The 26,019-nt window shown below is 47.7% G+C and overlaps 1 protein-coding gene across 1 annotated transcript; it reads right to left on the bottom strand.

The window, feature by feature from the left end:
* Positions 1-7,359: 7,359 nt before the first annotated feature.
* Positions 7,360-20,410, bottom strand: LOC134948344 (histo-blood group ABO system transferase-like). Its single transcript, XM_063936268.1, has 3 exons — positions 20,375-20,410; positions 18,370-18,504; positions 7,360-8,581 (listed from the first exon to the last, which is right to left on the bottom strand). Exons 1-3 carry the CDS (start codon positions 20,407-20,409, stop codon positions 7,891-7,893), a joined length of 861 nt encoding a protein of 286 aa, XP_063792338.1. The 5' UTR covers position 20,410; the 3' UTR covers positions 7,360-7,890.
* Between the last annotated feature and the right edge of the window lie 5,609 nt (positions 20,411-26,019).

Raw genomic sequence — 26,019 nt, 5'->3', positions numbered from 1 at the left:
TGCAATGCTCCAGCTGTCTTCCAGCATTTTGTCAATGAGATCTTCAGAGACATTCTATACCGTCATGTCGTGGTCTATCTAGACGATATCCTCATTTTTGCCAACGATTTAGAGGAACATCGTTTTTGGGTTAAAGAGGTTCTGTCCCGTCTCCGTGTCAATCATCTCTATTGCAAATTAGAAAAATGCGTCTTTGAAGTCAAGTCCATTCCGTTTCTAGGGTACATTGTGTCCGGTTCCGGACTAGAGATGGATCCTGAGAAACTACAAGCAATTCAAAATTGGCCGGTACCCTTAACCCTCAAAGGGGTCCAGAGGTTCTTAGGGTTCGCCAACTATTACCGAAAGTTTATACGAGACTTTTCCACCATTGTGGCGCCTATTACTGCTTTCACTAAGAAGGGTGCTAACCCGTCCAAGTGGTCTGAAGAAGCCATGCAAGCATTTCATCTTTTAAAACAAAGGTTCATCTCTGCGCCTGTTCTGAAACAGCCTGACATCGACTCTCCTTTCATCTTAGAGGTGGATGCCTCCTCCGTTGGAGTAGGAGCGGTGTTATCTCAGAGGGCTAAAGATGGCCATTTACACCCTTGCAGTTTCTTCTCCCGGAAGTTCTCCCCAGCTGAGCGCAACTATGCCATTGGCGACCAGGAGTTGCTAGCCATCAAGCTCGCTCTAGAAGAGTGGAGGTATCTGTTGGAGGGAGCTTCTCATTCAATCACCATACTTACAGACCACAAGAACCTTTTATACCTGAAGGGCGCACAATGTCTCAACCCTCGTCAGGCCAGATGGGCACTTTTCTTTTCCAGGTTCGACTTTAAACTCCAGTTCTGTCCGGGCTCTCAGAATCGCAAGGCCGATGCCCTTTCCCGCTCATGGGAGCAAGAAAATGAGTCAGAGTCTTCAGACAAGCATCCTATTATAAATCCGTTGGCATTCTCCACGGTAGGGATGGACTCCACGCCCCCATCAGGGAAAAGTTTTGTGAAGCCGATGCTAAGGAAGAAGCTCATGCATTGGGCCCATGCTTCCCGTTTTGCCGGACATACAGGTATCCAAAAAACCCTGGAGTTTATCTCTAGGTCCTATTGGTGGCCAACTCTGAAAAAGGACGTCTTGGAGTTTATTGCATCTTGCCCAAAGTGTGCCCAACATAAAGTATCCCGCCAGTCGCCTGCGGGGCAACTGGTTCCACTATCCGTTCCCCGTCGACCATGGACCCACTTGTCGATGGATTTCATTACAGACTTACCCATGTGCAACAAGTTCAATACCATCTGGGTGGTAGTTGACCGGTTCACCAAGATGGCACACTTCATTCCTCTCACCGGTCTTCCGTCAGCTTCCAAGTTGGCTCAAGTATTCATACAAGAGATCTTCCGACTCCACGGTCTTCCTGAAGAAATTATCTCAGATCGAGGAGTTCAATTCACAGCCAAATTCTGGCGAAGTTTATGTCAAGTCCTCCAAGTCAAGCTAAAGTTTTCCACGGCTTACCATCCTCAGACCAATGGTCAAACTGAGAGGGTGAATCAGGACTTGGAGGCCTTCCTCCGCATCTATGTGTCCTCCTCTCAAGATGACTGGGTTCAATTACTTCCCTGGGCCGAGTTCTGTCATAACAACCAGTATCATTCTTCATCTGCTTCAACACCATTCTTCACTAACTTTGGATTCCACCCTAAAGTCCCTGAGTTCCAACCGCTTCCAGCAACTTCTGTTCCCGCAGTGGATATCACCTTGCATCAGTTTGCCAATATCTGGAAGAGCGTACGATCAGCTCTGCTCAAGGCATCGTTCAGGTACAAGAAGTTTGCGGATAAGAAGCGTCGAGCAGTTCCTGCTCTCAAGGTGGGTGATCGGGTATGGTTATCCACGAAGAATTTGAGGTTAAGAGTTCCCAGTATGAAGTTTGCACCTCGCTATATCGGTCCTTTCAAGATTGAACAAGTCATCAATCCTGTTGCTTACAGACTCCAGTTGCCTCCCTTCTTAAAAATACCCAGGACATTCCATGTTTCCCTGTTGAAACCGCTGATCTTGAATCGGTTTCATTCCTCACTTCCTCCAACTCCGAAAGTCCAAACTCAACGAGGCGTTGAGTATGAAGTGGCCAAGATCCTGGACTCACGTCACCGTTACGGTCAACTACAATATCTTATTGACTGGAAGGGTTATGGTCCTGAGGAACGTTCATGGACCAATGCTTCTGATGTCCATGCTCCTGCCTTGGTCCAGAGATTCCATTCCAAGTTTCCTCAAAAGCCAAAGAAGTGTCCTGGGGCCACTCCTAAAGGGGGGGTGCTGTCACGATCCGGGTATCTGGACGCCATTTCTTACCCATCAGATGCCTCCTAAGGCTGGCTCAGCGCTCCAGGACCGGATCCCATCTGTTATCCTGATGTGTACATTCCTGTATCCTCTCCTGTCACTCTGGGACGCTGTCACAGTAAACGCCATATTATACCTGGCATGGCGTCTCCCGCGGCCTCCGCCGCCGTCCCTGAACTTCTGCATGCAGAGTGTCTGAGTGGCGATTACGTCAGCCGCGGCCTCCGCTGTGTCCGCGTGGTTGGATGTACATCTGTCAGCCTGGCGCCTCCTGTCTCCGGTGGCCGGCGCCGCCATTACTGTTTTCATTACCACATGGATTACAAACCAAACTTCCCTCCAAGTGTCTGCATGGACGCAGCCATCTTGGATTCTGTCAGCTGATCATTTCCACCAATCTGTTCTCAGTATTGATAATCTGCATAATTGCCTAGCCAATCCCTTCCTTGCTGCAGGTATAAATACACTGTGCCTGAGCAAGGAAGGCGTCAGTGCTTTGGTTGTCAAACCTAGTTCCTGTTTGTCTCTCTCCTGTGATTGTCTTCCAGGTTCCAGCTCCTGTCTCAAGACTTCCACCATAGAGACCCGCACCAGCATTCCACCTGCGGTGTAGCCTGACTCTCCAATCCATTGTGGATTCATCTGTTTCCAGCTACAACATTACCTGCTTCCAGCTCAGCTTCCAGCAGAGTACAGCTTCCCTTAAAGGGCCGGTGTCCTTTCTACACTTTACCACTCTCCACCGGTATTATTATTTCTCCGCTCTCAAGTTCTACATTTCAGTTCATATTTCATCGCTCCCAAGTTCATTTATTATTTAACTGGTTCCAGCCAGTATCCACTCCGTGCTAACAACAGTCTGGTTCCAGCCAGTATCCACAGCAGCTGTTTTACCTTCAGCAACCCAGCTTTTCCTGGAACACCAGCTGGCACAATCCTGGGTTATCTCCATTGCTACAGTCGGGCCTGGTAAGGACTTTCCATCTAGAAGATCATAAGAACTATCTCACACTACCAGTGCCCTGTGGCTCCTACCATCCTGTAGTACCCAGGAACTGTATTTATTCTTTGCTGACTTTTACGTTTTCTTTTACTGCTGCTGTGTTGCGGAGTTGTCATAATAAACATCATTGACTTTTATCCAAGTTGTCGTGGTCACGCCTTCGGGCAGTTATTATTCATGTTACTTACATGTTCAGGGGTCTGATACAACCTCCCAGGTTCCGGTACATCTCAGCCCCTACAACTGAGGCTGCCTCCCGTCAGCTCAGGCCCTCAGTTGTGACAGGGTTTTTCCATCTCTTGCGAGAGATTCAGTTGGTGCCTGTAGCATGCGACTGGCAAAAAGGGGTATTTCGCACTACTTGGACGATTTCCTTTTGATCGGCCCACAGGACTCAGATCGCTGCGCTAGCTTGCCACGTCATCGCCCTCTTCGCACCCTTCGGGGTTCCAGTGGCGCCTGAGAAGACTTAGGGGCCCTCTGCATCCTTGCTTTATCTCGGAATTCAGATTGCTATGGTCGCCGACCTCTGTAGGCTCCCAGTGGATACGGTGTTCCATCTTCACGATGATATCCTTTATTCGCCTGCTGCGGGCAAGCTTACTCTCATGCCGGCTCGCTCCCTATGGGGCCTGTTTAGTTTTGCTTGCAAAGTTAACCCCATGGGTGGGGTTTTTCTGTAGAAAATTGGAGCGGGCGACAGTTAGAATTCGACGCCAGCATCATTTTCTCAGATTGTCCCTCGCAATTCGGCGGGTTTAACGTACAAGGGAGGAATTTCTGGTTCGTTTCAGCGGTGTTTGTGTTGGGTGGGAGGCGGTCGTGTCTGGCACCTCCCTGGAGCTTTTCTGGGACACCTCTGGTGTTTGCGATTAGCGAGCGCTTCGCGACACACTTGCTGTTGCTGGAACTTTTTCCCATACTGGGCGCATTGGAGCTCTGGCGCTATGCACTGCGTAACAAACAGGTGGTCTTCTGATGCGACAATTTGGGTGTGGTTTTTGCCATCATCAGGCGGGAGTCCACATCCTTGCCGGTACTGCGGGTCTTCGCGCAGACAGTCTTGCTATGCTGGGTGAACAACATTACGTTGCGAGCCGAGCATGTCCCGGCCGAGCGCAACGACATTGATACTACCCTTTCTCGCGGCGACTGGCAGCGGTTTAGGCAGTTGGCTCCTGCAGCTCTAATCCAAAGGGACTTCTGTCCTGCTTCTGTGTGCGGATTGGAGGATTTAGTCCACAGGTCTTTGGCTCCTGCAACTTTCGCGGCTTGTCTGGCCGTTTGGGAGCGGTGGAGTCGCTACCTTCTGGAGAAGAGCCATAGTGGTAAGACCCCTCACAAGGCAGATGGCCCATTGTTGCATTGCATTCGGGATGATCAGGGATGGTGGCAGACGGCCGATCCCTGAACATCGGGGCAGCAGGCCATGAGGGATGGTGGCAGAAGGCCGATCCCGGAACATCTGGGCAGAAGGCCCTCCTACATTTAGGATATTATTTAAATTCTATTTTTGAGATATTTCCTTTTCATGTGCGGTCTGCTTTATGCTTTGTGTGTTTAAATATGTCAACTGTCCCTTAGTTGGAGAGGGAGTTTTTCATCCGAGTTTAGATTTCATAGGCCTTCCTCTCAGTCAATACAAGCCGTCGACGTACGCCCGACGGTTTGTGGTGTAGGATTCAGCGCTCACGATACGGGGATACGAGTTTCGCCTCTTCATGGCAGCCTTTACGATGGCCTTCCACGGTGCGTTCAGGGTGGGTGAGCTGGTGTCCGTCTCTCGGTCTTCTGCCGCGCCCATGCTGGCGGCCCACGTCGTTGTACGCCCCGCCGTTTTGTGGTATGGGATTCAGCGCTCCAAGACTGACGTAGTCGGCAGGGGGCTGTGGGTTTGCATGGGTCGGGCTCGTGTGCGGGGCATTTGTTCAGTTATCTGTTATGCACACCAGTGCCTGCAGGAATGTACTGGTGTCTGAACTGTTATGCACACCAGTGCCTGCAGGAATGTACTGGTGTCTGAACTGTTATGCACACCAGTGCCTGCAGGAATGTACTGGTGTCTGAACGGATAGGGATGCAAAACAAATGAACTCACAGACAGACTGGGGAATATGACATTACGTACACAGAAGGTGATAGGGTAACAAAATAAACACAAAGTGAACAGATAAGCCCAGAGGCTAAGAAACTGAGTGTCTCCCTAGTATTAGGAATGCTCAGATGGAAAAAGCAAGATGTTGTGTTTTAATACTTAGAGAACCCGAAATGCTGTTGCTAAGGGCAACAGCAAAACCCTAAAGGGTTACCAACGGGTGTGGCAGTAAACTCCTTGGTCAGAGATGGAATGATAGACACAAGGAGAGTCTCCACAATCCTAATCCTCACTTGCAGTGCACAGGTTCAGCTTACTGCCACTAAACTGACACCTGAACACCTTTGCACAGTGAGAAAGGATTTAGGCAGGCAAGTCTGAGAATACAGCCGCAAACTTGCTAAGTTCACAGAGTAGCAAAAGAACCCCAGCAAGTTAAACGACTGACTCCAGTTTTACTGCTAGGTCTGGATTGGCAGAGTGTAGTACCAAACCCCAAGGCCTATTTGCAGTAAGCAACAACAAATACAAAGCTACACAGTACTGGCTAACTTTCAGGAACTAACTAACCAACAAAGATTCAGCAGCATCTGCCTAACCTGAGAAGAGGGTTTATATAGCAGGTGCTGTCCACGCCCCACTCAGACCTCACAGACTGTGAGCACAAAAACCAGCACCGGATCCCCTGCCGTGCACAGAGCCTGTAACCACTGCACAGCAAAAGACCCGAACCGGAGTATCAGCTGCGCTCAGGCCACTCCGCTAGCACTTGTCTCCCAGTTGCCATGACGACGTGGCAGCACAGGGCAGGAGACCCTAACATTATCGCAGCCCGGTCTTCTTTGTACTTACGGCCTCCAACGCCTCCCGGGTGGCTCGTCCATAGTGACGGTTCCCAGTTGACCAGATATCAATTCCGGTCGGTTTTGGGGCGTTGTATTTTATACATGGGTCTATCTCCGGCCGACTAGGTGGAGGTCTGGTGCAGTTAGGCGCTGTATCAGGCCTTTTCCTCCCAGTGCGCCCTTTTGAGGATTAGCTGCTCGTCGCAGTTGCACTTTGCGACTGCGGGGGCCTTGAGGAATTTTTGTTTTATCGTTGGTTTTAATTACGGCTGTTGCCGGCTGACAAAGTTTTGCGTTTTTGCCTCAAGTCAAATTGGGCGACCCCTACCCACCCCCCCCCCCCCCCCCCCCCCGCCAGGTTAGGTTACCCATTTTCTCCATATATTTCATTTCTTAACCTCAGTAACACCCTTCTTTTGCAGTCAGTTGGCTAGATCCGTGCTTTATATGATTCAGGTCTTTTTAGTTTCGTATTCTGTTTTCTTTAGTTTGAGTTGAGTGAGGTTTTTCTCCGTATTCTGCTTTGTTTAGTTGAGTGGGTTTTTCGGTTCAGGTGGCGGTGGCAGGTTGGTAACCTGACAGTTGGCCGGTTTCTGAACGGTTATTTTAGTTTTTACTTAAGGAGTTTATTGTTAGTAAGTTCGGGTGAACTTTTAGGTAATTTTATAGTCTTATTATTAATTGATGGGCACCATCGTACCTGGGTGGGCCCATATGATAGATCATAAGCATGTGTGGATATCGGGGCCGGTGGCCCTATTTTTTACCCCGTAGGGGCGGAGCGTATCTCCGTCCCTACAACTGTTGGAGGGCAGGGGTAGTGGCAGAAGGTCGACCCCTGGCCTTGGATTTTTTGATTTCCGATGTCTGGGATGGAGGCAGGAGGCCGATCCCGGAAAATCTGGGGCAGAAGGCCCCCTCACACATACAGTATTTTTTTATTGCTCGGGATGGAGGCAGGAGGCCAATCCCGGAACATCTGGGGCAGAAGGCCCCCTCACATACACATGTTTATTGCTCTATTTCATCATATAATTTTGGATTACCCTTATTAAGTTCTTTATCATGCTTAACCGTTCTTCTCCCCGCAACCTTAGTTAGAGAGGGAAGTCTGCATTCTTAGTGTTAGTATTAATAGGCCTCCCTCTCAGTCAAAATAAAAAGCTGACCCCTTTCACGCCAATTACGGTTGTTGTGTCTTTATTTATTAAGATAAGTGTGCTTGAGTGGCGTGCGTATGCATCTGACGTGTGAAGTTTATGTCAATTAGGGCAACCTAGCATCAGGTTCATGGACTGTAATGAGTCAACACCCATTGATGGCAACCCATGACCTGCAACTTGAATCAGTGACTGATATGTGTGCAATGCCCAAGTAGAGAAGGTGAGAAGAGTAAACTGTATAAAGTACAAATCACCACCCCATAAAAAGACAGCAATGGAGGGGATGCTATGTATGTAAAATACAAACCTGCTTGAGACAACAACAAAAAAGCAAGCTCAAAGCTACAGAATACTATGGTCAGTGCATATTTAAAAGGTCATGGTGAACAAAATATATATTGCAGCCAATATGAACATTGAACAAAAGCTTTGCCTTCAAATGTCCAGGTGTCACCGCTTGTCCCGGATCTTTGCATAAACCTTTGGAACAAGAACAAACCTCTTTTTCTGCACAACAGCTGGTTCTCCACAAAAGTAATTACATGAATATTCTGGGGAGAGGACCTTAGTGGGTTTGTGATAAAGGAAATATCTGTTCAAATAGCTCTCATCGTGCCAGAGCGCCTCAATGCTCTTCTCCTTGTCTGCCAGCATGGCGCGGTGGCAGTGGTTAGTCAACTTGTAGATCCCCTCTACTGAACCCCCAAAATAGCTTCCTGTGTAGTAATAATCCCCCTCATCAAAGGGAACATAGCCAGCGGACTCTGGCCGTCGTTCATTGGTAAAGTCTTTGCGTTGTGCCGTAAAGAAACAAGCATGAATAGTACCAAACACCTCACTCAAGATCTCAACTCCAACGTCGTCGGTGAACTTCATGTCCACGTCGGCACACACCAAATAGTCCACTTCATGGACGAAGCGCTCGCGAGTGTAATCTCGAATAATCTGCATGCGCCTCATGGAGACATCTTGCCATCTCTTGTATGCAGGGACTACCAGTACGATCAGTTGTCTCCTCTCACCAAGTGTAACGTTGGGTATGTTATTGGGCTGATCAGTGAATACGTAGTAATTTACCGGGTGTCCCACCATGAAGAACTTTTCAGCTGATTCTAGAAATGTTGGAATAAACTGAATGTATCTAGAAAACAAACAAAGGGTTCAGCATTAGGTTCAGGCGGTCAGTTTTTTAATAGTTAAGTTTGTTTAAGGAATAAGAGCTCCCCGTACTATAGTTTCTTTTTTATAAATGTTGGACAGACTTCTAATGGTTACTTTATCATGTTAGATGCAGATGCAAAGTTGAATGTCAAAGTATATCTATTTGCGCAGCGTATATTGGCCCTCATTTCGAGTTAATGTGGGCATTGTAAAGTGGGGAGCGGGGCTATGATGATTATTCATCACCACACCCCCGTACAGCCTCCTCCATGCCCCCTCCCTGTGTGATCTTGCTGCTCCCTCCCAGAGGATCAGCCAAAAAGTAGGCAGATATGGCATAATTCTAGTGCTCAGTCTGGAACCTGATCCCTAGAGGAGGAGGGCCCCTGTGGGTCAGTCCAATCCTGCTCAAGGGGCATTGTGTGCGGCCGTGCAGAACCCACCTTGCACATGCGCAGAATGCATGCGTAGGCGCCCCACCATTGTAGATGTCCACAAACCAGAATTAGAGGAACCACAGCAGCTTCTGGCATGTGGTATGTTTTGTCCAATCAAAAGTCAGCAGGAAGTGGTAGCAGATTTTTGGTTGATTTCTATGATTTGCTATCGATTTTGAATGCAACTGACAAAAACCGGCTGACTCTAGACTAATATAAACTGTAACATCGACATCGACTTTAAAATCAATTTTTAACATCGACTGTTAGTATAACATTTCAACCCTGGAACAAGCTGTCCATGTAGGACAATTTATAAACAATATGCGGTGTACTTGTTACTGAGAGTTTACATGATGTGTATGTTCTTGTACATTTTATTTGTTTTAGATTATTTAATTGCTTCATGCCTGTCAGGCATTGCCGAACTTGAGGCGTCTTAGCAATAATGATCATGATTAATGGTATTATTGTGCCAAATAAGAAATGCAGGAAATGAACACATACTGGCCTTCATTCCGAGTTGATCTCTCGCTAGCTACTTTTAGCAGCCGTGCAAACGCATTGTCGCCGCCCACGGGGGAGTGTATTTTCGCTTTGCAAGTGCGCGATCGCATGTGCAGCCGAGTGACACAAACACATTTTGTGCAAAACAAGACCAGCCCTGCAGTTACTTATCCTGTGCGATGATTCTAGCGACGGAGGTCCCGGAATTGACGTCAGATACCTGCCCTGCAAACACCTGGACACGCCTGCGTTTGCCCTACCACTCCCAGAAAATGGTCAGTTGACACCCATAAACGCCCTCTTCCTGTCAATCTCCTTGCGATCGGTTGTGCGAATGGATTCTTCGATAGAAGCATTGCACAGCAGCGATTCTCTTTGTATCCCTACGACATGCGTGCACATTGCAGTGCATACGCATGCGCAGTTTTGCCATTTTTTTACCTGATCACTGCGCTGCGAAAATCGGCAGCGAGCGATCAACTTGAAATGACCCCCATTGTGTGTTTTTGCACGGTGCATGCTCCAGAAACCAGGAGCATGCAATTACGGGCAATGCGGAGTTGTACGCATGTCTTCATTTCTGGCTGAAGGGACGTAACTGGCTGTATCGTGGCAATGTCCTGTAGCCAATGTCCAGTGAAGGCATGGGATGGAATTGTAGACTTGATGTGATAATACACCTGTTTGTTTCTATTAAACCATGGATAAGGCTGGTGCAAGTGTGCATGGATGGTGATGAGAATGACAAGTATTCAATCTAGCACCCGCAAAGATGACATCAGCTCTACATGCAGGCAAAATTACGCATTACCTTCTGTGCATGCAATGAAATTCTGCCTCAGTCCCATTATTTTCTATGGGGCTGATGTATCAAGCAGTGAAAAGGTGGGGAAGAGGACTAGAGGAGTAATTGCACATGGTTACTTACATTATACAGTAAGTAAGGCTGTAAAGCTTACCATGCGTCACGATCCGGGTATCTGGACGCCATTTCTTGCCCATCGGATGCCTCCTAAGGCTGGCTCAGCGCTCCAGGACCAGATCCCATCTGTTATCCTGATGTGTACATTCCTGTATCCTCTCCTGTCACTCTGGGACGCTGTCACAGTAAACGCCATATTACACCTGGCATGGCGTCTCCCGCGGCCTCCGCCGCCGTCCCTGAACTTCTGCATGCAGAGTGTCTGAGTGGCGATTACGTCAGCCGCGGCCTCCGCTGTGTCCGCGTGGTTGGATGTGCATCTGTCAGCCTGGCGCCTCCTGTCTCCGGTGGCCGGCGCCGCCATTACTGTTTTCATTACCACATGGATTACAAACCAAACTTCCCTCCAAGTGTCTGCATGGGCGCAGCCATCTTGGATTCTGTCAGCTGATCATTTCCACCAATCTGTTCTCAGTATTGATAATCTGCATAATTGCCTAGCCAATCCCTTCCTTGCTGCAGGTATAAATACACTGTGCCTGAGCAAGGAAGGCGTCAGTGCTTTGGTTGTCAAACCTAGTTCCTGTTTGTCTCTCTCCTGTGATTGTCTTCCAGGTTCCAGCTCCTGTCTCAAGACTTCCACCATAGAGACCCGCACCAGCATTCCACCTGCGGTGTAGCCTGACTCTCCAATCCATTGTGGATTCATCTGTTTCCAGCTACAACATTACCTGCTTCCAGCTCAGCTTCCAGCAGAGTACAGCTTCCCTTAAAGGGCCGGTGTCCTTTCTACACTTTACCACTCTCCACCGGTATTATTATTTCTCCGCTCTCAAGTTCTACATTTCAGTTCATATTTCATCGCTCCCAAGTTCATTTATTATTTAACTGGTTCCAGCCAGTATCCACTCCGTGCTAACAACAGTCTGGTTCCAGCCAGTATCCACAGCAGCTGTTTTACCTTCAGCAACCCAGCTTTTCCTGGAACACCAGCTGGCACAATCCTGGGTTATCTCCATTGCTACAGTCGGGCCTGGTAAGGACTTTCCATCTAGAAGATCATAAGAACTATCTCACACTACCAGTGCCCTGTGGCTCCTGCCATCCTGTAGTACCCAGGAACTGTATTTATTATTTGCTGACTTTTACGTTTTCTTTTACTGCTGCTGTGTTGCGGAGTTGTCATAATAAACATCATTGACTTTTATCCAAGTTGTCGTGGTCACGCCTTCGGGCAGTTATTATTCATGTTACTTACATGTCCAGGGGTCTGATACAACCTCCCAGGTTCCGGTACATCTCAGCCCCTACAACTGAGGCTGCCTCCCGTCAGCTCAGGCCCTCAGTTGTGACAGTAAGCACTGACCTAATGAATCCAGCCGGAGACCAGGATCAAGCGGCCAGGCCGATGCAAGAACTGGCAGCCCGACTAGAACATCAGGAGGCTGCACAGGGCCACATCATCCGCTGTCTCCAGGATCTCTCTACTCGGCTGGATGGGATTCAGACAACTCTCCGTGGATCAGGCGCATCTGGTGCGTCAACCACAGTGACTCCAGCTATAACCCCACCCACCTTACCCATTTCTGCTCCACGTCTTCATCTTCCAACGCCAGCAAAATTTGACGGATCTCCAAGATTCTGCAGGGGATTTCTCAACCAGTGTGAGATTCAGTTTGAGCTACAACCTGGCAATTTTCCCAGTGACCGTACAAAAATTGCCTACATCATCTCTCTTCTCAGTGGCTCCGCCCTTGACTGGGCATCACCGTTATGGGAGAGGTCCGACACCCTGCTATCTTCTTACACTGCATTCGTGTCAACATTCAGGCGCATCTTCGACGAGCCAGGCCGGGTAACCTCAGCTTCATCCGAGATTCTCCGTTTACGCCAGGGGTCACGTACTGTAGGACAATATCTGATACAGTTCCAGATCCTGGCATCCGAACTGGCATGGAACGACGAGGCCCTGTATGCTGCATTCTGGCATGGCTTATCTGAGCTTATTAAAGATGAGTTAGCTACCAGAGACTTACCTTCTAAGTTAGATGAGCTAATCTCACTCTGCACGAAAGTTGATTTACGTTTCAGAGAGAGAGCAACTGAGCGTGGAAGATCATCTGCTCCAAAATCTTCTGCTCCTCCTCCTCGTCAACTGTCACCATCTAAAGATGAGCCCATGCAAATTGGCCGTTCCCGTTTAACTCCTGCTGAGCGCCGAAGACGTCTCTCTGAGTCTCTTTGTCTTTACTGTGCAGCTCCGTCTCACACCATCAATGCCTGTCCCGAACGTCCGGGAAAACTCCAAACCCTAGCTCGCCCAGGAGAGGGCCGGCTAGGAGTAATGATCTCCTCTCCATCTCCTCATGATTGTAATCTCCCAGTCTCGCTTCAAGTTGCTCAACGTTATCGGAACGTCATTGCCCTCCTTGATTCCGGAGCAGCTGGGAACTTTATTACTGAAGCCTATGTTAAACGGTGGTCCCTACCCACCGAGAGACTTCCTTCCTCCTTTTCCTTAACTGCCGTGGATGGCAGTAAAATTTTTGATACTGTTATTGCTCTAAGGACTCTACCAGTTCGTCTGAGAGTGGGAGTTCTTCATTCCGAACTTATTTCACTTTTAGTGATTCCAAGAGCCACACATCCTGTGGTCCTGGGCCTTCCATGGCTCCGTCTTCACAATCCTACAATTGATTGGACGACTACGCAAATCCTGGCATGGGGTTCCTCCTGTGCAGAGACATGTTTGTTTAAAGTATTGCCTGTCTGTTCTTCCTCCCCCAGGTCGTCTGATGTTCCACCTCCTCCATATCAAGATTTCACGGATGTGTTCAGTAAAGCTTCTGCTGATATCCTTCCTCCTCATAGAGAATGGGACTGCCCGATTGATCTCGTTCCAGGGAAGGTTCCACCTCGAGGCCGAACTTATCCGTTGTCTCTGCCTGAGACGCATTCTATGGAGGAATACATTAAAGAGAACCTAGCAAAGGGGTTCATTCGACCTTCTTCTTCCCCAGCCGGCGCAGGCTTCTTTTTTGTAAAAAAGAAAGATGGTGGTCTGCGGCCGTGCATCGACTACAGAGGTTTGAACGACATTACCATCAAGAACCGTTATCCTTTACCCCTGATTACTGAGCTCTTTGACAGAGTTAGCGGAGCTACCATCTTTACAAAGCTGGACTTGCGAGGTGCATACAATCTCATCCGGATCCGTGAGGGTGACGAGTGGAAGACCGCCTTTAACACCCGTGACGGACATTATGAGTACCTCGTCATGCCCTTCGGATTGAACAATGCTCCAGCTGTCTTCCAGCATTTTGTCAATGAGATCTTCAGAGACATTCTATACCGTCATGTCGTGGTCTATCTAGACGATATCCTCATTTTTGCCAACGATTTAGAGGAACATCGTTTTTGGGTTAAAGAGGTTCTGTCCCGTCTCCGTGTCAATCATCTCTATTGCAAATTAGAAAAATGCGTCTTTGAAGTCAAGTCCATTTTGTTTCTAGGGTACATTGTGTCTCGTTCCGGACTAGAGATGGATCCTGAGAAACTACAAGCAATCCAAAATTGTCGGGTACCCTTAACCCTCAAAGGGGTCCAGAGGTTCTTAGGGTTCGCCAACTATTACCGAAAGTTTATACGAGACTTTTCCACCATTGTGGCACCTATTACTGCTTTCACTAAGAAGGGTGCTAACCCGTCCAAGTGGTCTGAAGAAGCCATGCAAGCATTTCATCTTTTAAAACAAAGGTTCATCTCTGCGCCTGTTCTGAAACAGCCTGACATCGACTCTCCTTTCATCTTAGAGGTGGATGCCTCCTCCGTTGGAGTAGGAGCGGTGTTATCTCAGAGGGCTAAAGATGGCCATTTACACCCTTGCAGTTTCTTCTCCCGGAAGTTCTCCCCAGCTGAGCGCAACTATGCCATTGGCGACCAGGAGTTGCTAGCCATCAAGCTCGCTCTAGAAGAGTGAAGGTATCTGTTGGAGGGAGCTTCTCATTCAATCACCATACTTACAGACCACAAGAACCTTTTATACCTGAAGGGCGCACAATGTCTCAACCCTCGTCAGGCCAGATGGGCACTTTTCTTTTCCAGGTTCGACTTTAAACTCCAGTTCTGTCCGGGCTCTCAGAATCGCAAGGCCGATGCCCTTTCCCGCTCATGGGAGCAAGAAAATGAGTCAGAGTCTTCAGACAAGCATCCTATTATAAATCCGTTGGCATTCTCCACGGTAGGGATGGACTCTACGCCCCCATCAGGGAAAAGTTTTGTGAAGCCGATGCTAAGGAAGAAGCTCATGCATTGGGCCCATGCTTCCCGTTTTGCCGGACATACAGGTATCCAAAAAACCCTGGAGTTTATCTCTAGGTCCTATTGGTGGCCAACTCTGAAAAAGGACGTCTTGGAGTTTATTGCATCTTGCCCAAAGTGTGCCCAACATAAAGTATCCCGCCAGTCGCCTGCGGGGCAACTGGTTCCACTATCCGTTCCCCGTCGACCATGGACCCACTTGTCGATGGATTTCATTACAGACTTACCCATGTGCAACAAGTTCAATACCATCTGGGTGGTAGTTGACCGGTTCACCAAGATGGCACACTTCATTCCTCTCACCGGTCTTCCGTCAGCTTCCAAGTTGGCTCAAGTATTCATACAAGAGATCTTCCGACTCCACGGTCTTCCTGAAGAAATTATCTCAGATCGAGGAGTTCAATTCACAGCCAAATTCTGGCGAAGTTTATGTCAAGTCCTCCAAGTCAAGCTAAAGTTTTCCACGGCTTACCATCCTCAGACCAATGGTCAAACTGAGAGGGTGAATCAGGACTTGGAGGCCTTCCTCCGCATCTATGTGTCCTCCTCTCAAGATGACTGGGTTCAATTACTTCCCTGGGCCGAGTTCTGTCATAACAACCAGTATCATTCTTCATCTGCTTCAACACCATTCTTCACTAACTTTGGATTCCACCCTAAAGTCCCTGAGTTCCAACCGCTTCCAGCAACTTCTGTTCCCGCAGTGGATATCACCTTGCATCAGTTTGCCAATATCTGGAAGAGTGTACGATCAGCTCTGCTCAAGGCATCGTTCAGATACAAGAAGTTTGCGGATAAGAAGCGTCGAGCAGTTCCTGCTCTCAAGGTGGGTGATCGGGTATGGTTATCCACGAAGAATTTGAGGTTAAGAGTTCCCAGTATGAAGTTTGCACCTCGCTATATCGGTCCTTTCAAGATTGAACAAGTCATCAATCCTGTTGCTTACAGACTCCAGTTGCCTCCCTTCTTAAAAATACCCAGGACATTCCATGTTTCCCTGTTGAAACCGCTGATCTTGAATCGGTTTCATTCCTCACTTCCTCCAACTCCGAAAGTCCAAACTCAACGAGGCGTTGAGTATGAAGTGGCCAAGATCCTGGACTCACGTCACCGTTACGGTCAACTACAATATCTTATTGACTGGAAGGGTTATGGTCCTGAGGAACGTTCATGGACCAATGCTTCTGATGTCCATGCTCCTGCCTTGGTCCGGAGATTCCATTCCAAGTTTCCTCAAAAGCCAAAGAAGTGTCCTGGGGCCACTCCTAAAGGGGGGGGTGCTGTCACGATCCGGGTATCTGGACGCCATTTCTTGCCCATCGGATGCCTCCTAAGGCTGGCTCAGCGCTCCAGGACCGGATCCCATCTGTTATCCTGATGTGTACATTCCTGTATCCTCTCCTGTCACTCTGGGACGCTGTCACAGTAAACGCCATATTACACCTGGCATGGCGTCTCCCGCGGCCTCCGCCGCCGTCCCTGAACTTCTGCATGCAGAGTGTCTGAGTGGCGATTACATCAGCCGCGGCCTCCGCTGTGTCCGCGTGGTTGGATGTGCATCTGTCAGCCTGGCGCCTCCTGTCTCCGGTGGCCGGCGCCGCCATTACTGTTTTCATTACCACATGGATTACAAACCAAACTTCCCTCCAAGTGTCTGCATGGGCGCAGCCATCTTGGATTCTGTCAACTGATCATTTCCACCAATCTGTTCTCAGTATTGATAATCTGCATAATTGCCTAGCCAATCCCTTCCTTGCTGCAGGTATAAATACACTGTGCCTGAGCAAGGAAGGCGTCAGTGCTTTGGTTGTCAAACCTAGTTCCTGTTTGTCTCTCTCCTGTGATTGTCTTCCAGGTTCCAGCTCCTGTCTCAAGACTTCCACCATAGAGACCCGCACCAGCATTCCACCTGCGGTGTAGCCTGACTCTCCAATCCATTGTGGATTCATCTGTTTCCAGCTACAACATTACCTGCTTCCAGCTCAGCTTCCAGCAGAGTACAGCTTCCCTTAAAGGGCCGGTGTCCTTTCTACACTTTACCACTCTCCACCGGTATTATTATTTCTCCGCTCTCAAGTTCTACATTTCAGTTCATATTTCATCGCTCCCAAGTTCATTTATTATTTAACTGGTTCCAGCCAGTATCCACTCCGTGCTAACAACAGTCTGGTTCCAGCCAGTATCCACAGCAGCTGTTTTACCTTCAGCAACCCAGCTTTTCCTGGAACACCAGCTGGCACAATCCTGGGTTATCTCCATTGCTACAGTCGGGCCTGGTAAGGACTTTCCATCTAGAAGATCATAAGAACTATCTCACACTACCAGTGCCCTGTGGCTCCTGCCATCCTGTAGTACCCAGGAACTGTATTTATTATTTGCTGACTTTTACGTTTTCTTTTACTGCTGCTGTGTTGCGGAGTTGTCATAATAAACATCATTGACTTTTATCCAAGTTGTCGTGGTCACGCCTTCGGGCAGTTATTATTCATGTTACTTACATGTCCAGGGGTCTGATACAACCTCCCAGGTTCCGGTACATCTCAGCCCCTACAACTGAGGCTGCCTCCCGTCAGCTCAGGCCCTCAGTTGTGACACCATGTCAGTAAATAATCTTTAGGGCCTGATTTAGAGGTGGACGCAAATCCCGACTCCATCATTGGCCCTCATTCCGAGTTGTTCGCTCGCTGCTATTTTTAGCAGAATTACTAATAGGCTAAAATCCGGCAGTTCTGCGCATGCGTATGCACAGCAGGGCGCACGCGGTAAGTATTTTTACACAAAACTATGCTATTTTACCCACGGGCGAATAAAGCTTTTTAAGCGCTCTGCTGATCATAGTGTGATTGACAGGAAGTGGGAGTTTCTGGGCGGAAACTGGCCGTTTCCGGGAATGTGCTAAAAAACGCAGGCGTGCCAGCATAAAACGCAGGAGTGGCTGGAGAAACGGGGGAGTGGCTGGCCGGATGCTGGGCGTGTTTGTGACGTCAAACCAGGAACTAAACGGACTGAGGTGATCGCAATCTAGAATCTAGGAGTAGGTCTGGAGCTACTCAGAAACTGCAAGGAAATACTTAATAGCAGAATTGCTGATCTTTCGTTAGCTATTCTGCTGAGCTAAGATACACTCCCAGACGGCGGTGGCTTTGCGTTTGCATTTCTGCTAAAAGTAGCTAGCGAGCGAACAACTCGGAATGAGGGCCATTCTACGCAGCGCAGCAATACTGCAAAAAAAAATGCTTTATTGCTGCAAAAAAAAATTCTAACGGCACAGACACTGGAATTTGTACGGAGACCACTACTGACTGCGACCCTAGCAATCAACCAGACTGGTGAGCTTATTACTCACAGTCACTTTATTTCGACCCCCTGATCGTTATGTCGGCTCTCTAGACCAGACAGGAGCACGGGCAGAGAGCAGGAGAGGGGTGCTTCACAGAGAGAGCTGTGCCACACTGAGGACTTACATACCTGAACGTGCAAGTCCAATGACTGATACAATGAGTCCCTGAAAAACGTGACATCTACTTGCCCCAGGGGGGTAGATGTTGATAGTCACTCTCTTTATTATTATTTATGACTTACTTTTTAGCAGCAAAGACAGTGAGGCCAATGCGGACACCTCTCTGGTGGAACTGAGCATTCAGGATGTCTATGTTATAGGTGCCATTCCATATAATTGGGGCCAGCCAAGGTGTCAACACCAAGACATCACTTCTCCTGAAGAAGAAGAATGACAATTAATCATTGCAAGAAATGTGTGTGTGTGTGTGTGTGTGTGTGTGTGTGTGTGTGTGTGTTCCACAGAAGCTCTTCTCTCTTCTCTGTTCCTTCACCGCTAAAGCCCCCTCCCTCGCACAGGCTCCTCTCTGTTACCTCACTGCTCCAGCCACCCCCCATCTGCGGCTCCCCTACCATGCACAGGCTCCTTTCTGCTCCAGCCCCAACCACAGCACCCCTGCCACCCCTCCCCCACACAGGCTTCTCTTTTTTATCTCACTGTTCCAGCCAGGGATCAACTGAGGCCTCTTTCAGCCCTGGCATTTTTGTGCACGTTCAGAAGGGCGTGTGGCGAGTAAGCCTCTCACCCTGTCACCCTCTTCTTGTCACCCAAATCACCCAATGTCTCCCTGTCACCCACTATCTCCCTGTCACCCTCTATCTCCCTGTCACCCAATGTCTCCCTGTCTCCCAATGTCTCCCTGTCAACCACTATCTCTGTCACCCGCTATCTCGCATTCACCCTCACTATTAGGGATGGCAATTGGTGGGTTATCCATTGATGGTCACCATCGATGGTATCATTAATTGATGGATAACCTCGATGGTGTAAAACTACCTGTAAGGTTACCATCGATCGTTTAACCCATCGATGCTCACCCCTGCATTACTGTAAAGTGAACTGCGGACTGATCAGAGCCCATGGGCATGGCTTCGTGGGTGTCAGGGGCCGGGGTTAAGCTCTGGGCCATGACACTTTGCTGAAAAAAATGGCTATCCCTACTCACTATGTCACCCACTATCTCCCTGTCACCCAATGTCTTCCTGTCACCCTCTCACTGACAGCCTTAATCTCCTTATCACCCTCTCCCTGACACCCTATGTCTCCCTGTCACACAATGTCTCCCTGTCATCCTCTCCCTGTCACCCAATGTCTCCCAGTCAGCCACTATCTCCCTTGCATCCTCACCATGTCACCCACTATCTCCGTCACCCTCTCCCAGTCACCCACTATCTCCGGAGGTGAGGGGGGGACCAGCCTGAATATTTCCTAGGGGCAGATGTACTAAGCCTTAGATAGTGATAGACTACCAACCAATCAGCTCATAACTGTCATTTCTCAAATACTGCCTATAACATGACAGTTAGGTGCTGATTGGCTTATACTTTATCAATCGCCAAGGCTCAGTACCTCTGCCCCCTAGTCTCTTGAAAATGAGGGTAACCCCTGCTCCTGAAATGCCAGGTTATGGGAAATAGTACACATTTAGTCTTTCTATACACTTCGGCATGTTTTGTTCTGCAAAGGTATCCTCATTTTCAGCATTTCTATAGTACTGCACATGATGAGGACGAGTCCCACTCATTCTTAAGACTGAAGGAATTAATAATTAAGATTTAGGTGAATAATATAAAGCCCATGCCATTAGAAGAGTACTTAATGTCACAGTTTAATTTAATCTAAGAAATCATCTTATTTCTACTTGTTTTTAAAGTAGTGTTCATATTCTAACAATGGATGTTAAGTGAATTTTTAGGGAAATTTCAAGGAGTTGTCTTCACCACTATATTGTGTTAATATTTGTACTTAGCCCAAATAATTCCATATTGGAAGTCTTTCATGACCAAGTTGTCCTTCTCGCTACCTCTGGGTCTCACTTTGTTATAGTGATGACATCCTCTCCAAAGATGTCACCTGCACCCATTGGATCCACCCCCCTGATCCTTTATCTCTTCATCGCACCACACAAGTCAATATGCTTTTATAAGTTGTCTCTCAAGCTAAGTATAGATTACATTAAGAACTATTGAGTCGCTGCCTTTCTCAAAAGAATAACCCTACTATTTGCCAACCCATATAGGAACTTACGTGAGTTTCATAACTTCCGGGTGCTCATATAACATCCTGAAAATAGAAAATATTGTGTTAGAAAAATACTGTTATCTATAATTCCATCTCATTTAACTTAATTGCGATTTTTGCAAAAAGGCTTCAATAGCTAATGCAGTAGTTAGCACGTACAAGCTAAGGAAAGTTACTCTTAGGAATGGCCATCGACCATTGATGATTCAAAATCCTCGATGGTCTATGACCAATGTTGAATACTTTTGCCATTGATGGGGGGAGAACCAGATGCTTTCCCACCATCAATGATGCACAATCAACAAATATATATTGTCGAAGTCAAAAATATTACATACATACCACATGCAAACTCCAAACAGATGGGTCTCTGTGCGTGCGCATACACGCAGCATGCACAGTGATATATGGTAGCATACGCATTCACACAGACAAGCCACAAAGATATATTTAACACATATTTCATACAACACATAAATTACACATAGACAAAACATGTCAAGCACTAGACATTATAATGTATTTATATAAGAGAGTTATAACATCAAATATATATGTATTATTGGAACGGAACAAGATAAACATATCATGCTTAGTATCAAAATGATCAGGAGAATGTGTGTGTAAATTTGATAGCTATGAGTAGATTGTAGCACATTGCAACAATTAGTTATGACCAAATGTATGAATACAAAGGATTTCCTGAAGACAGATGTGCCAGCAACCTGAGACAAAAGCCCTCAAACTGACCAATAACACATCATGTATGAGAGATCTCCCTCCCCTGGACCAATAACAGAAGACTCAGTCCCAGACTTGTACTTCCCCCAATACACAGTATATAGGTATTTCCCCTCACCCATGAAGCTCTGTTTTTCATTGCTGTTGGTGCAGATTCAAAGATGGAGAGGACTGTGCATTGAGGGACAGGGTATGCTGGCTGTAATTGATCCTTATGTAACTACAACTGTGTCAGGAATCGTGATCAGCAGCAGCTCACTTACCAGCGCACTGGTGTGCAGGCCTCCGGAGGTTACGGCCCCAGTCGCGGCTGCGTGAATACACTGTCCGTGAGCGCAATGTCCATTGTCACCATGTACCCCTGAACCTCATCCAGAGTGTACCCCGCTGTGTGCCGGCATTTGTACAGCATGGGCGCCGCCATGACACCTGCACTCAGCTGACCTGAACGTCCAATCCTGCAGTGTGTCTGCACACATGATCCCGGTAACCAACCACTGCGCAGCAAGGGGTATAAGTTTGGGTCCGTGGCTCAGTCTCATCGCCTTGGACAACGAGTCACATTCAGTAAACAACTTCTCCTGGTTCCTGTGTTCCTGTTTCCAGTGACTTCCCTGCTTCCGTTCTTTCATTGATCTCCAGTCTCCAGTCATCCAGCTTGTAATGAACTCCTTCCACAGTCAGCCACAATACAACTTGCAATAACAGACTTTCTCCAGGTGATTCTCTATTCATTCAACCTCTGCAGTTAATTACCAGCATTCAGCATTGTGCAATTACATTCAGCACTTAATACCAACTTGCTGTGTTATGAACTGTCTCCTGCTTGGGCCTTGCTTGGCTTAGAATGTGTGCTCATATACAGACTGTGTGCTCTCTATTAATGGTTTCTCAAACATCATCCGGAGTTCCGTTTTGCTGCATATTTGTGTCATCTGTTTCTTCCGCTTCTGCTGTTATCATTACCATCGTTATCATTTATTATCAGTGACTTTTTTTAAAATTCATTTCATTGGATTAATTTATTGCCATCCATTCTTGTCATCAACTGCATTTACCATCCATATATCATTTCTGCTGTTACCGACTTCCAAGTCAAATCATTGTTTTGTTTTGCTCATTGACTTTCAAACCATCAGCTTTACATTGTGTTCCAGTTGCTGTATATACCTCTGTGTGTTAATAAACATCAAGCGCACATACGCAGTACTTTTCTTCAGCCTCCTCGTTTCCTCTACTGCCCAACACTAGTGCCCACTCCGGGGACAGGCAAAGTTACAGACCTGACAAACTGCTTCTTCTGTAATTGTAACTTTGTAACCACATATATATACTGTACACGTGTTATATTGTATGCATACCCTTTTAATATCAAATATATACATCTCTGAGCATTGGACCTCAGCCAACAATGCTTGTTTTCTCTTGAGGGATATAGTGTTTGCGACGTAAAGCGCACTTTTATCATATATGGTAATAAGATGCGCCTTGTGTCAGCAGTATATATTAACGCTGGCATTTGAAATGTTTATTTTGAAATAATCTGAAATTTACAATTGGGGGCTTGCAGCCAGGATATCACATACATAATGATGCGCAGTACAGACGCTGCTGTGGTCTACCAGCTAAGGATGGACGCATTTAGATGCTGCTAAACTGCATGCTGTTTTTTTTGTGTTATCAGTAAGGCGCTGATATGAATCAAGGGACAATATATTTCTTTGTTGTGTCAGTGTGACAAAAATGCACAATATTAGAAATGCTAAAGCATATTTTTATTGTTGCTAAACGAGGTTCGATAAGTCATATTGAGTTTGATTGAGATTGGATTGTTTATCTGTTAAGTAAATTTAAAGAGCGTTTAAAAGTTGGTGCATAGGTATGATTATAGCTGTGTTAGCATGCTGCGTCCTATTCGCATACTGCTAACATAGGCCTGAAGTAGCAAAGCTTTGTTCGCGCTGAAAAAGCATGTGGAAGCGTTGTTACCATCAGAGGCGTAACTAGGGTTTTTGGAGCCCAGGGCAAGATCAATAATGGCGCCCCCCCCCAAAAAAAAAATATACATTTTTTTTCTTAATAAAAATAATAAATTAATAAAATGATAATAAAAAAAAAATACAAAAGGAAAGTATGTGCAGACGCCACCGGTGTCACTGCATATAAAGATGTCAGGGTGTGTATGTATGTGTATGTAGGTGCAGTGGTCGAAGTTGAATTTTTGAAGGTGGAATGAAAGAGTGCAGATAGCAATTATGCGCGCGCCGAAGGCGCGCACGCTCCGGAAAAGGGGCGCGGTCACTCCAAAGAGGCGTGTCCTTCAGTGTAGTAGGACCCCTTATACTATCTAGTACTGGTGCCCCTTTCACATTATAGCACACGGTATGAGCCGAAATTCACATTATAGCACACGGTATGAGCCGATATTCACATTACCCCACATGGTATGAGCCAAAATTCACATTATAGCACACAGTATGAGCTGAAATTCACATTACCCCACATGGTATGAGCCAAAATTCACATTATAGCACACGGTATGAGCCGAAATTCACATTATAGCACACGGTATGAGCCAAAATTCACATTACTCCACATGGTATGAGCCAAAATTCACATTTCCCCACATGGTATGAGCCGAAATTCACATTATAGCACACGGTATGAGCCAAAATTCACATTACTCCACATGGTATGAGCCAAAATTCACATTTCCCCACATGGTATGAGCCGAAATTCACATTACAGCACACGGTATGAGCCGAAATTCACATTACAGCACACGGAATGAGACAAAATTCACATTACCCCACATAGTATGAGCCGAAATTCACATTATAGCACACGGTATTAGCCAAAATTCACGTTACAGCACATGATATGAGCCAAAATTCCCATTATGGAGTTAGGGGATCCTACCCCCAGAATTAACATGGCCTGTGGGGCACTATGATGAGGGGAGCCCACCCCCTTAATAGACTAATTGCAGAGTTTAGCAGCGGAAGGGCTGCAGCGGTTTCTCACCCCAAGCTGCGGCGCTTCTGCCACCTCCGACACTCCACATCTTCGGCACCACCCGGGATGCAGAGCACCGCACCGGGTATGCACCCTTTTCAGTGTGGTCTGCTGCGCTCCGAAGGGGTTCTTGTTTCATGCTGCAGGATCCCGATGTGCGCCTTCCTCCCCGCTGTTACTGTCACGGTAAGCATTAGTATCGTTTACCGCAGAGGCCATTTTCTGAGGCATATGTGTTAAACCTCAGGAACTGAGATGCCCTTCTCACCATACAGCTGTGTGGCCGAGCCGGGCGGGGGGACAGCCAGCAGCAGCATGCCGGATATCAGCAGCAGAGGGTGCGGGCTGTACATACTTGAGGCTATTCAACAGTGCTGAAAGCCTCCGGAGCCCGCACCCCCGGAGCTGCAGTACACCGGCAGAGGACACCCATCCCCCGAACCCTGCGTAGCCCAAAGCCGGAGATCAGCAGCATGTTGAACGCGGAAGCAGAAGCTGCTTATTGCCGGTCAGCATGCTGCTGATCTCCGGCTTTGGGCTCCGCATGTGCATTACAGCCCCCACCCTTGGCTGCTGATATCCGGCATGCTGCCCCTGCTGCTGGCTTTCCACCCGCCCGGCTCGCCCACCCAGCTGGATGGTGAGTGAGAAGGGCATCTCAGTGCCCGTGGTTTAATACATATCTCTCTTCGGTAAATGGCCATTAATACACACACACAGACTGGCCACCCTCAAATCCTACACACACCCACTCAGACTACAGACACACATTCTCATACTTTCCTCTCCCCCACACACACACTGGACTGCAAAAATTTACAAACACTGACACTGTTCCACACACACACAATTAACACACACTCACACTGTCCCACACACACAATTAACACACACGCACACTGTCCCACACACCAGTGGCGTGCGGTTAGGTCAGTGGCGTGCGGTGAGGCACTACAGCCATAATGTCCGCCGAATCCTGCCGATGACCCCTACCTCCACCGAGCCAATGCCCGCCACTGCCTCTGAGCCGATGCCCGCTGCCACCACCAATGGCTTACAAACTCGCCCACCAGCAACTGACCCAGCCCTCCGCCACTAATTTGCAACTCAGTCCAAAGTCGCCAATGCCCGCTGCATGCCTGCTCATCATACTTGTGATATATTGTACATTTTTATAGAAAAAAATAATAATTAGTGTTTGGGATTGGGAAGGGAGTGGGAGGAGGACATGAATGCAATTTTGTTGTCCAGGGTTTCCATTAACTTAATGGAGAAGGGTCTGAATGGGTTAAAAATGTAAAAAAAAACTGCGTGAGGTCCCCCTCCTAAGTATAACCAGCCTCGGGCTCTTTGAGCCGGTCCTGGTTGTTTTAATACTGGGAAAAAATTGGACAGGGGTTCCCCGTATTTAGACAACCAGCATCGGGCTCTTAGTCCGGTCCTGGTTCCAAAAATATGGGGGACAAAAGATGTAGGGGTCCCCCCGTATTTTTAAAACCAGCACCGGGCTCCACTAGCCAGGGACATAATGCCACAGCCGGGGGACACATTTATGTAGGTCCCTGCGGCCGTGGCATTACCCCCCCAACTAGTCACCACTGGCCGGGGTTCCCTGGAGGAGTGGGGACCCCTTAAATCAAGGGGTCACCCCCCCTCCAGGCACCCAAGGGCCAGGGGTGAAGCCCGAGGCTGTCCCCCCCATCCGTGGGCTGTGGATGGAAGGCTGATAGCCATGTAAGTAAAAAAAGAATATTGTTTTTTGTTGTGGAACTACAAGGCCCAGAAAGCCTCCCCCGCTTGCTGGTACTTGGAGAACCTCAAGTACCAACATGCAGGGAAATAACGGGCCCGCCGGTACCTGTAGTTCTACAACAGAAAAAATACCCAAATAAAAA

This window comes from Pseudophryne corroboree, chromosome 8, assembly GCF_028390025.1.
Source record: "Pseudophryne corroboree isolate aPseCor3 chromosome 8, aPseCor3.hap2, whole genome shotgun sequence".
Classification (NCBI taxonomy): domain Eukaryota; kingdom Metazoa; phylum Chordata; class Amphibia; order Anura; family Myobatrachidae; genus Pseudophryne; species Pseudophryne corroboree.
The sequence above is the reverse complement of the archived record's forward strand: the minus strand, read 5'-3'. Positions and strand labels throughout refer to the sequence as shown.